This window comes from Dreissena polymorpha, chromosome 3 (assembly GCF_020536995.1).
Source record: "Dreissena polymorpha isolate Duluth1 chromosome 3, UMN_Dpol_1.0, whole genome shotgun sequence".
Lineage (NCBI taxonomy): Eukaryota > Metazoa > Mollusca > Bivalvia > Myida > Dreissenidae > Dreissena > Dreissena polymorpha.
Window position 1 is genome coordinate 104,204,365 of NC_068357.1, and position 13,280 is coordinate 104,217,644.

At 35.7% G+C, this 13,280-nt stretch overlaps 1 protein-coding gene across 3 annotated transcripts in view; it reads left to right on the forward strand.

The window, feature by feature from the left end:
* The window catches only part of LOC127872909 (BRISC and BRCA1-A complex member 2-like), a 44,561-nt gene that overhangs the window by 15,441 nt on the left and 15,840 nt on the right, over positions 1–13,280 (forward strand). The window contains exons 3-6 of one of the 3 annotated variants that reach the window (XM_052416433.1): positions 5,741–5,836; positions 10,871–10,954; positions 11,481–11,588; positions 13,008–13,091. In XM_052416433.1, the coding sequence (XP_052272393.1) occupies positions 10,892–10,954; positions 11,481–11,588; positions 13,008–13,091 (255 nt within the window). In that variant the 5' untranslated portion in view covers positions 5,741–5,836; positions 10,871–10,891. The remainder of the gene's footprint in view (positions 1–5,740; positions 5,837–10,870; positions 10,955–11,480; positions 11,589–13,007; positions 13,092–13,280) is intronic. The other 2 variants (XM_052416431.1, XM_052416432.1) reach the window with 2 other exon arrangements.

A 13,280-nucleotide genomic window follows, 5' to 3' on the forward strand; every position in this document is an offset into this window, starting at 1 on the left:
TCAACTATGCATGGCTCCATTACCAACCCTGGGGCGCCCCTGGGTCAAACATGCGGCGTGGGGATGCGCGTCGGCCTCTGCTGCGCCATTTCTAGTTTAATTATATGGCTATAGTAAAACCTTGTAAACACTCTTAAGGCCACATTTATTTCCAATCATTACGAAACTTGGTCAGAAGATTCGTCTAAATGGTATCAGGGACGTAACAAACAAACTAGCATAACCTTTTTTCTGTTTGACTTAATTATTCACAGGTGACCTATTGAACTTTGCTTGTCTTTCTGGGAGACAAGCTCACTGTCTAACTGTTGGGTTGTTCCACTAGATTTTGCCTATATTTTTTTTCCAAGGTTTAAAGGGATCTTTTCACGCTTTGGTAAATTGACAAAATTGAAAAAAGTTGTTTCAGATTCGCAAATTTTCGTTTTAGTTATGATATTTGTGAGGAAATAGTAATACTGAACATTTACCATGGTCTAATATAGCCATTATATGCATCTTTTGACGATTTTAAAACCTAAAAATTATAAAGCGTTGCAACGCGAAACGATTGAATAATTTGGAGAGTTCTGTTTTTGTCGTTAAATTTTGTGAAACTACGAAGATTGCTTATATAAGGTATAAAATACGTCAAGCATGTGTACTTGGCGGAATAGCTCAGTAGGCTAAAGCGTTTTTACTTCAGGACTCTGGCAGGACTCCAGGGGTCACTGGTTCGAAACCTGGTCCGGGCAATGTACTTTTCCTTTTTTTAATTTTATTCTTGATTTTTTACTGGAGCTTTTACGATCCAATGTTTACATTTATCGATATAAAGCATTTAATGAATAAGTTAAAAAATGCCAAAATCTGTGAAAAGGTCCCTTTAATGGTTTACATAATAGTATGGTTCTGTGTTGGAAAGGTTCTAATAAAATATTTGCAATCATCCAAACTTCACATGAATGTCAAAATGATGTGCTTATATTATTGTATATTGATGTTTCAGTGTCCAATAAAATTCAAATAAAATTTCCCGCGGCTAGACACAAATGAATACACTTCATTTATTGCATTGGCTGATTCGAGCATACATGTACCAGAACATTGGAAACATGACCGCGTCTTTGTAACACTGTTTTACTGCGTGTTCAGCATGAAACAATTTTATCTCTAATGAAAAGGCTTGATAGATAGAACAGTTTTACACTTAACTCTTGACATCAATACAGTTAGTGCGTGCACCTTTTGTTTTCAGAGGATTGCCAGAGCGTTTGTACTTAAAGGCTATGTTCTCATATTTAGAAATTACTTCCATATTCCTGTCTGTATACTAGTATATTTAAGTTCATAAAAGTATCGTTTTTCCCTATCCTGATATTCATTTTGGTCAAACCATTTTAAATTGTTTTCGAAATTGAACATTTAATTAACATGTAAAAGTATAAAGCTTTAAACTAGCCGTCGTTCCAGCAGTGGAAGCGTGGCCTCACTTTAATGCATTGCATTCCAACCCGCAAGGTATCAGGGTCAGTTAGCGGCCAGTAAAATAATCGTTATATAATATAGACGCTTGGCGGCCAGTAGAATAATCGTTATATAATACAGACGCTATCGCGTGAACTAGGTGAACTGGATTTTTCTTTAGACCAGAAATACGTTAATTGAAGATATTCAGCGATATAATTATGGTATGTCAATAATAGATTCTTAATGTGTTTTCAACAATACCATGATAAATATTATTTTTGATTAATTTAACAAGAATTGTTCCACCATATTGACTAATGTATTAAGCATGAGCGCGATGATTCTTGGTACTGTTCATAATTGAATCAAATAGCAATGCCTGACAAACCACTTAAACAGGTTTGTTCGAAGAACGCGTGTATAAATATTAATAATATGTACAGATACTTCGCGTGTGGCCAGTTGACTCATATGTTTCAATTTGACGTTCATTCTTCTTTTGGTTTTCTGTTTTGTATCTATAGGTTTATGACCAGCAATATGTAATAATGTAAAATAAGCCGCGAAAACTCCGCGTAACATCCCGTACTGCCTGTGATGCAGCTAAGAACTGCACAGAAATAGACCATCTCTATCTTTGATCTCATTCATTTAACTCTTAACCTTTCACCAAATCCAACCACAATCAACGCCGTACATCTTTCTAAAAGGTATTTCTTGTTTATACTATGTTTCATTTCCATAACTAGACCATAAAAATACTGTCTTTATGCCTGTTTCCAATTATCTACAATTTATCAGAGTCCTGCTCTTTTGCTATTCGTAATCGTCTTTTGAGGTATGTGGCTTATCTGTTGTCAATATTTGCCACTGCTGTAGCCAAATTATTGAAACTTGGGTCAGAACATTAAATTCTGTCTATATGATAACTAGGCTGAGTTCTACATTGTATGTTCACTTAGAGTCGAAAACAAGGTCAGTTCCGCAACTAGAAAAAGCTTTTTTAAGTTAAAAAATGGTTAAAGTCCATAATTGTTATGTTCCCGACGGAGGGCATATAGTGATCGCACTGTCCATCCGTCTGTCACACTTTGCGTTTAGGTTTCGAAAAATGCTCATTACTTCTATGTCCCTTGAGATATAACCTTCATATTTGGTATGCATGTGTATATGGACAAGGCCTTTCCATACGCACACAAATTTTGACCCCTGTGACCTTGACCTTGAACTTAGGGTCCGCATTTAGGTTTCGAAATCTGCGTTTAGGTTTTGAAAAATGCTCATAACTTCTATCAAAGCGTTTATAGGGGGCATATGTCATCCTATGGTGACAGCTCTTGTTTACAAGAGTTTTATCATTAAAATTATATGCTTCATTGAGATATGCGGTTTTTATGCCCCCGAAGGAGGGCATATAGTGAACGGACTGTCCGTCCGTCTGTCTGTCTGTCCGTCTTTCCGTCACACTTTGCGTTTAGGTTTCGAAAAATGCTAATTACTTCTATGTCCCTTGAGATATAACCTTCATATTAGGTATGCATGTGTATATGGACAAGGCCTTTCCATACGCACAAAAATTTTTACCCCTGTGACCTTGATCTTGAACTTAGGGTTCGAGTTTAGGTTTCGAAATCTGCGTTGAGGTTTCGAAAAATGCTCATAACTTCTATGTCCCTTGAGATATAACCTTCAAATTTGGTATGCATGTGTATATGGACAAGGCCTTTCCATACGCACAAAAAATTGTACCCCTGCGACCTTGACCTTGAACTTAGGGTCCGCGTTAAGGTTTTAAAATCTTTGTTTAGGTTTCGAAAATTGCTCATAACTTCTATGTCCCTTGAGATATAGCCTTCATATTTGTTATGCATGTGTATATGGATAAGGCCTTTCCATACGCACACAAATTTTTACCCCTGTGACCTTGACCTTGAACTTAGGGTTCGCGTTAAGGTTTCGAAATCTGCGTTTAGGTTGCGAAAATTGCTTATAACTTCTATGTCCCTTGAGATATAACCTTCAAATTTGGTTTGCATGTGTATATGGACAAGGCCTTTCCATACGCACAAAAAATTGTACCCCTGCGACCTTGACCTTGAACTTAGGGTCTGCGTTAAGGTTTCAAAATCTTTGTTTAGGTTTCGAAAATTGCTCATAACTTCTATGTCCCTTGAGATATAGCCTTCATATTTGTTATGCATGTGTATATGGATAAGGCCTTTCCATACGCACACAAATTTTTACCCCTGTGACCTTGACCTTGAACTTAGGGTTTGCGTTAAGGTTTCGAAATCTGCGTTTAGGTTGCGAAAATTGCTTATAACTTCCATGTCCCTTGAGATATAACCTTCATATTTGGTATGCATGTGTATATGGACAAGGCCTTTCCATACGCACAGCATTTTTTACCCCTGTGACCTTGATCTTGAACTTAGGGTCTGCGTTAAGGTTTCTAAATCTGCGTTTAGGTTTCAAAAAATGCTCATAACTTCTATGTCCCTTGAGATATAACCTTCATATTTGGTTTGCATGTGTATATGGACAAGGCCTTTCCATACGCAACATTTTTTTACCCCTGTGACCTTGAACTTGAACTTAGGGTACGCGTTTAGGTTTCTAAATCTGCGTTTAGGTTTCGAAAAATGCTCATAACTTCTATCAAAGCGTTTTTTTTTTAATACTGCTGTTTAAAACTGACCAATCAGGAGCCATGTCAGGTGCTTAAATTCAAATGTGTTCAGAACATATTAAGTTTTATTAATTTATTTGCTTAGATGGAAACTCATTTTCTGTTTCATAAGGTGAAGCAAAGGTCTGGTGAAATAATTGTATTGCTCAAAGATCATGAAAGCAGATCAGGTCAGTGAATATTTGGGGGATCTAAGGTGTGTGTCTTTTGCTGGTTTGTGTGTCCAAAAATCATGAAACTTGCACAGACCATTTGTGCTAATTATAATATGTTCTAATGATATCTAAGACAAGTCCAAAATGTTTTTTTTAAATGCAACAAAAGCTGTTAAGAACAGTTCAATTCCTCAAAGTCTCAGGCAAGCCATCTATAGCCTATGGCCCTCTTTTAATTTATTGCAGCAAAACAAACTTTAAATAAAATTAGTTATAATTTTAGTTTATGAATTATGTTTTTAATTACAAATGCTCCAAAAAGCTGGTAGATAGTTTCTTAATAGTTAATGGATATTGATGCAATTGTTTATCATAAATACTATGAAACCATTATTAATCCACAGGCATTTATTTGAGTCTATTTTGTCAGTGGACCGAGTGACAAATTAAAGATTCTAAGGAATAATTATGTCCAATGTTTAATCAAAATTAAGACTGACATTGTAATTAGACATAGGCATTAGACATTAAAATAGGATGTAATCCACACATACATACTTTGTCTGTTTCGTTATCAAGATGATATCGGTTTTGACCCAAAGGGTTGCACATTATACAGTGTACTTAACTGACACGTGGCATTGCTGTAAAACGCAGATGCAGTTTAGCTTTATCCAATGCGTTGACTTCGTTTAGGTAGAATAGTAATGATAAGCGCTACTGGTAATTGTTAACAACTTAATTACCCGTTGTATGTATTTTGTTTTTCAAGGTTGTTGACTAACTGGCAATTGGCTTCGTTGTTTCAAACACTTGTTAACAGGTAATAGATCCACCTAATCCGCTAATCATAACAATGAATTTGTCAATGGAATAAAATAATAAGGGCCCATTATTATCACCTGATAACAAAAGACTATTTAATTGGCATGTGACAAACAGGACTCTCAAGTGTCCTCCCTTTTTCCCAGCACGATTTGTCGCAATTGCGAATCTTCGATTTATCGCAGACATGTATTACAAAGAATCGGATATTGACTGACGCATTTTTTGTTTCAAAATCAGAAATAGGTGAATTTAAGTACTGAAGAAATAGTCCAATGATTTTTCCTTCGACTAAAAATATGTTGCTTTCTAAAGGATGTTTTGTTTTGGATTGAGATCTCAGGAACTTAAAATCAGAATTTGATGGAAGTTTAAAACAGCATTTATTGACTGTTTAATTCTCATTTATCATGCAGATTTTAAATAATCTAATTGTTAATAAATAAAATAATGGTAAACATCTGAAGGAAAAATTACAAAATTTTGTTATTGATAATTAACAGTATACATTAACGGTCAGATTTTTTGAAGTGAAAAAAGATGATAATTAGAGCTGTATTTCACAGTTCATTTATATGTTTATTCTCAAGTACACTGGTAATTCCTGATCACTATTTTATAGGGGAAGTTATATTTGATGCAAATTGTCCAAAGGAACCACCTGACTTCATTTTTGATGCAGATGGCTTTCTTCCAGACATGCAGTATCTACCAGTAGGTAACACCACCATAATCACTGCATTATTGGTATGAGTGTATGTTAGTTTAAACCTATTTATTATGCTCCCGTAGGGTGGCATATAGCAGTTGAACTGTCTGTCAGTCTGTCCGTCCGAAAACTTTAACATTGGCCATAACTTTTGCAATATTGAAGATACATGTAGCAACTTGACATTTGGCATGCATGTGTATCTCATGAAGCTGCAGGTTTTTAGTGGTGAAAGGTCAAGGTCATCCTTCAAGTCAAAAGTAAAAAAATACAATCCAAGGGAAGTAATAAGCTTTTAAAGGGAGATCATTTCTAAACCTGCCAAATGATATATTGAAATTTTATTTCAAAGCGGCGCAATAGGGGGCATTGTGTTTCTGACAAACACATCTCTTGTTTAATCTCGATTGTATCGAAAGCCCAAGGCTTATATAAACGCTCTTGAGTCCGTTTCCTGGGCCTTGAACCAGTACTTGGGTGTCTTTGGGGGAGATCTAAAGAACGCTCCCACGGTGGGGATCGAACCAGTGACCTCCCGGTCGCTAGGCAGACACCATATCCATTACACCACGGCTACTGAATGAGTGTATGCTACCAACAACACTGCTGTGACTGCCCCTTGATTAAGAGAGAATTATTTGAAAATTGATGAAAATTTGATGCAAATTTCATATTCTTAGGTATGAGATGTTGGAGAACCATACATGTTACTATGATATGAAGTTTTGAAATTATGCTGGTTATCATCCTATGATTAATATTAAAGAATATATGCCCCTTTTTATGGTCCTGGAAAGGATGGAACATATAGTCGCCGCTTGTCTGACCTTGGAATTCAAATTTTGATAGAATTGAATTTGGGCAGGTCCTAATTTCTTAATTGAAGCTTCGCCATAATAATTTCTGTTCTAATCCACATCATTCTTTCAGTCCTTCAATCCCTGCGCAAGTCTTTGCTTCTTTCTGTCTGTTGCACTTTTCATTTCGTTGTGATCTCGAACACCTATGTCTTATGATCCAAATTTGTTGAAACTTTATAGGCAGCAGGCATGTTGTGTTGACAACTTTATAGGCAGTAAGCATATGGGGTTGACAACTTTATAGGCAGCAGGCATATAGGGTTAACAACATTATAGGCAGTAGGCATATGGGGTTGACAACTTTATAGGCAGCAGGCATATAGGGTTAACAACATTATAGGCAGTAGGCATATGGGGTTAACAACATTATAGGCAGCAGGCATATAGGGTTATAGGGTTAACAACGTTATAGGCAGCAGGCATATAGGCTTGACAACTTTATAGGCAGCAGGCATATAGGCTTGACAACTTTTTAGGCAGCAGGCATATAGGGTTGACAACTTTATAGGCAGCAGGCATATAGGCTTGACAACTTTATAGGCATATAGGCTTGACAACTTTATAGGCAGCAGGCATATAGGGTTGACAAGTTTATAGACAGCAGGCATATAGGGTTAACAACATTATAGGCAGCAGGCATATAGGCTTGACAACTTTATAGACAGCAGGCATAAAGGCTTGACAACTGTATAGGCAGCAGGCATATAGGCTTGACAACCTCATAGCAGGTGTGTCAATTTTCAGGAATATTCCAGAAATCCTGACTTGAGCCGAACAGGGTCGATTTTGAGATCAATGAAAATCTGAATAGATATTTTTTAAGGAAAAATTCGTTTGAAAGGGCGATCAATTGAGAAAGAAATTAATATATTTGTTAAAGCTACATCTTCTTTGTGCTCGTTACCGATTTTGCCCAGTATTTTGTTTATTTATTTCTGCTTGGCTAGCCGATGGCACGGACATGATTGATAACTGACAGAAAATCGTCGCTACTTTCCGAAATTCTTACAAGTCAATGAAACGTTGCACATTTCCGCCAACAAGAAATATTTTAAGTGATCGATTAGCAAATTTAAGCAGTTCAATAGCATATTGTAAAGCAATATGTTAACCAAATTATATATTGATTACGTATTTGCTAGGTAAATGGTTTTCATTTTTCGGCATTCAAACGATATGCACATTTTATTTCATGTGCAAAATATGTACATTTTCGGATTGCCGTTTTCAATACAGCATTTTTCGCCGATATAATTTATATTTTTATGTCCATTATAAAGAAACCTATAATGACAAATACACATGCGGTGATGAGGTTGATCTGATTAATAATATTTTGCTAAATTGCAACTAGAAATACTATAAAATAGTACAGTTAGAGAGGGCTCGAGCGGGGGGGGGGGGGGGGGGGGGGGTCCGTCCGGCCAGCACTTTTGTGTCCGGAGCCATATCTTGGGAGTTCTTTGGTGGATTTCATTTAAACTTGGTATGAGTATATATATGCATAAGAGGATGATGCATGCCAAATGGCATTGTACACCAACTGTTAAAAACAGACTTATGGCCCTTTGTATCTTGAAAAAATGCTTTTTAGTGTCCGGAGCCATATCTTGGAAGTTCTTTGGCGGATTTCATTGAAACTTCGTATGAGTATATATATGCATAAGAGGATGATGCACGCCAAATGGCATTGTACACCATCTGTTAAAAACAGACTTATGGCCCTTTGTATCTTGAAAAAATGCTTTTTACTATAGGCACTTTTGTGTCCGGAGCCATATCTTGGAAGTGCTTTGGCGGATTTCATTTAAACTTGGTATGAGTATATATATGCATAAGAGGATGATTCACGCCATATGGCATTGTACACCATCTGTTAAAAACAGACTTATGGCCCTTTGTATCTTGAAAAAATGCTTTTTACTATAGGCATTTTTGTGTCCGGAGCCATATCTTGGCAGCGCTTTGGCGGATTTCTTTGAAACTTGGTATGAATATATTCCCGCGCCAGAGGCGGAGGGATATTGTTTTGGCGTTGTCCGTCCGTCCTTTGTCTTAGTTTTGTGTTATTGTCCTGCGTCCGTCCATCTATCATTATGTTCATCCGTCCAATTTGCACCCATCCTCAAACAAAGCATATGTTGCGGGGGATACCTTAGGCCTTTCAGGCCCTCTTGTTTTCCGGATTTTAAATTTGGGACATTTGACACCCCTGTTATAGGTAGTAGGACATATGGGGTTGACAACTTTATAGGCAGCAGGCATATAGGGTTGACTTGCATCCTTGTCAGGTTGTTCAGGTCCAATTATCTCTCACGCGAAATCTTAGACATGTATGATCCGAATTTCAAACAAACTTGATATGTAGCATCCCTATAGGGTGGACATTTGGTTCCTTTTCAGGTCGCTTTGGTTCAATGTTTTTGCCCTTTGATTATAGATGTCTTTTTCTTATAGTTTATTTGAATGCAAAATCTAAGAAACTAATGATATGATTTGGATGCTCTTTCCTTTTAGGGTAGACATGTGCATAGTGTGAGGTTGTTCGGCTCTTTGATTTTGTAGGGAGTTATTGACCTTTGAATTCCTTTTGAAGTATGATTTCGAACATTAATTATCCCATTTTATGACAATTCATGTACAGCATCCTTATTGGGTAGAAATCCATATACTTTCAGGTTGTTCTGCTCCAAAAAAAATTCAGACTGGTTTTTCCTCTTTAATTCATATTTCTAGTTCAATTTCTCTAACATTTTATGTTTCTGTGTCAGATCACAGGAATTAATGATACAAATTTGATTAAATTATATATGACATAGGAAAATTGTGAGTTTTCAGGGGGTTATAGCCATTTTAGTAATAATTCGTTTGCACACAATTGCCGTAGGGTAACTTGCCCTTGACGGGTTAACGGTATAAGTCTATAATTATTATTGCACAAGCTGATTAATAATAAAAAGCTTTGTGATCAAAACCTGGACTCAGCTTGTGCAGGCTTTAACTATTATATCATATGAATCTATTTTACAAATTTTTATTTGATTTCCAGCTGAATGCTGATGTTCATTGAAACATAGTTGATTAACAATACCCACTGAATTTGCCCATGAGTCGGACCCATTCGTCCTTAACACGGACACAGATTTGTTTTAAGCATTTATTTGGTTATCAATTCCCTACATTTATAAAAATGCAAAGTGCACAGTAACAGTCCTGTGTTGATTTTTTAAGTTTTTTTTCTTTTGTAAACATGTTGACGAAAATAAGTTATATAAAGAGGAAAAATGACAAGGTCACTTTAAGTGTCTATCAAACCTTTACAACACCAGAACCATGTGTAGCACTGGGGGTGACAAAGAAAAGTACAGACACACATAGATAAAACATTACATGATTCTTGTTGTTTGTGAGCTATGGGATTCTTTATAGATTGAGTCATGTTAATTGGAATAAATATGTGGTTAATTCTGATCCGAATGCCTCTGCAAGTACATAAACTCATGTTCGGCATAAGGGCGAATTGCGTTCGCCTCAAGGGCTAATTGAGTTGTTATTTATTTTTTACTGTAAAACCTATACAATAAAGCAAACCACTGAAAATTACCTTTCATTATTATAGAATGAGGTTATGTTTTCAATATATAGTTATTTGTGAATGCTGTGAAATGTTTCTGACCAAAATGCTGATGGTATAGAGATAATTGATAATTTAGAATTTTGAATTTTCCTTCACCAGAAGTTATTAATACTGAGCGTGAGAATATATTTGATAACATTTTATTTTGAAATCTTATTTATTTTGAGTATGAAGGGTAAAGTGTTTGTTATAAAGTCACAAATCACGCTAAACAAAACTGATCTCTGAAAACTACAAATATTAAAATGTCGGACTCAAGGGCAAATCCACTCAAGGGCGAGTTACCCTAACCCATACTACGACAAAGCCCATCATCATCCATCAGTTTCACTGATATCTTTGTTTGAATGAATAACTTTATAAAAAGATTTGATTATTAATAAAATTGAGTTGTAAGCAAAATAAGTTTAAAAAATGTCAACAATGTATACCTCTACTTCAAATTTATTTTTAAATTTTCTTCCACTAAAAGAAGCTGATTCTGATGTTTGTTTGACTTTGTATTATAATGTTTGATCTCTTGTCTGGGTGTGTTTCCTATTGTAGAGCCTGAATCAGTGGGACTACATGGATCCAGGAAGCCTGTCCAGGGTGTTAGTAGAGTTGCTGGCTCAGTACAAAACATACCAGGTACACATTGACTGGAATTTATTGAACGCATATACGTTGTCAGTAGGAACCTTGAATTGATCTGTATGCTTGAATATATAAGGAATATTACATTCTATACATGTAGTGTACTGAAGGTTTGTATTGCACGGCTTAATTGTGTTTGTCTAGAATATGTAATTTACAACACTAAGTCTGATATGCATCAAACAAAGTCCTGAACAGATTAAAGGGTTACAATTTTGTTTGACATGAACCAATATCATCAGTATCTGTAATTACTGGAATTCTGTTGTGAGATTTTTATGTATGTTTAGAAAGGGAAATAGAGTACTGGACAATCGTCTGTTGTTCTTTTTTCGAGGATTCTTGTTAAGAGAGTTTTCTTTGTATTTAGAAAATGCTGGGTGTTGTTTTCCTCATGGATTGCAATCTCATGGGCAATTTTTGATAGAAAAATATGAGTATCATTTACCAATATCATAAACTACTGAACATGATGGGTATATAACACTTTAAAAGTAGCATTTATTTGTATTTTTATCAGGAGCAACTGATATTTGCGTCAGAGAGGTTAAGCTTTGAGTACAAGGCTTTGATCAAGGACACTGAGATAACATCCCATGATGTTGAAATATATTCTACAAGAACTGAGGTACAATCTCTGCTCAATGTCAGTTGCAAGTACTGGAATATAATTAACTTTTAATTGTGTTTGTCATTGATGGTTGTCCGTGTCTTCTCATCATTTTGAAAACTTCTATTAAGTACCCCTGGAGAGATTCATTCCATCTATCATTACAGATAACTTTTGAAAATAGTTAAATATTTGTATGCCCCCTTTCGAAGAAAAGGGGGTAGGCCTATATAGTTTTCGAACTGTCCGTCAATCTGTCAGTCTGTCACACTTTTCGTGTCCGCTCTCTAATTCAAATAGTTTTCATCGGATCTTTAGGAAACTTGGTCAGAAGTTGTATCTAGACAATATCTAGATCAAGTTTGAATATGGGTCATGCCGGGTCAAAAACTAGGTCACGGGGTCAAAAAAACAAATCCAAGGGAAGTAATAAGCTTTAAATGGACATAATTATCTGACCTGCAAAATTATATAAATTTTTTTAATAAATCAAAGCGGCGCAGTAGGCGGCATTGTGTTTCTGACAAACACATCGTGGTAAAAGGTCAAGGTCATCCTTCAAGGTCTAAGGTCAAAAATACAAATCCAAGGGAAGTAAAAAGTCTTAAAGGGAGATAATTATTCAATATTGAACATAGCAACTTGATATTTGGCATGCATGTGTATCTCATGGAGCTGCACATTTTGAGTTGTGAATCTATAGTCACGGTAGTGGCTTTTAATTATTTGCTACTGAAAATAGAGATTTGTAAGAGACAATTATTTTCAAGGGAAGTAATTTATATAATTATAGATCTCAGATCTACTGTACAGATTTTATATTTTGATTATTTATAGCTCAAATGATTGATTTGTCAAAGTTTTTTTTTAAATGGTTGTCAGTGATGTCTGACTTGGTCATTTTGACTGTCTACAGACCCCCCCCCCCCTCCCCCGGTTGGATTGGACAAAATCCAAGGGAAGTAATAAGCTTTAAAGGGAGATGATTTCTATACCTGCCAAATTATATTTATAGAAATTTTATTTCAAAGCGGCGCAGTAGGGGGCATTGTGTTTCTGACGAACACATCTCTTGTTTATTTAATCAAATACTAGTTACTGTTCTAATGTCTTCTGTTAAAGTATCAATATCACTGGTTATTATTGTGAGATAACTTTTTTTAGCTCATCTGAGCACAATGTGCTTTGTACTGCATTAACCTTTGCCTCGTTGACAATCAAGAGGCCACATTTATTGTCCCATCTTCAGAAAATTAAGTCAGAAGATTTAAGCAAGTCAGTGGTCAACTAATTGAAAAATGTTTGTACCTACAAGTGTAAAAGTGTTTTCATTGTCTATCTTACCATCACAGCATTATAGGTTATATTACTGTGCTTATTTAAAGAGCTACTGCACCATTGCTATCTCAAAAAGGTAGTAACATTTGCTTGTTTCAGAATCGAGTTGGACCCATCAATTTCTTGATAAAGCTTCCAGTGGATTTTTCCAGAATTCCAGCATATATTTTAAAGGCTTGTAAAGTAGTTTTATTTTTCAACATTTACATTTCATTTTAACCCTTTCCCACTCAGAGGCAAAGTGAAATTGCTATGTGTAAACAGCATAAAACATGAACAGACTGCAAGTAACTCACCGTCTGTTCAGGTTTTATGCTGTTTGCTGTTAATCAGTTCGTGAGGGTAGGAAATGAAGCCTATAAAACTAAGAAA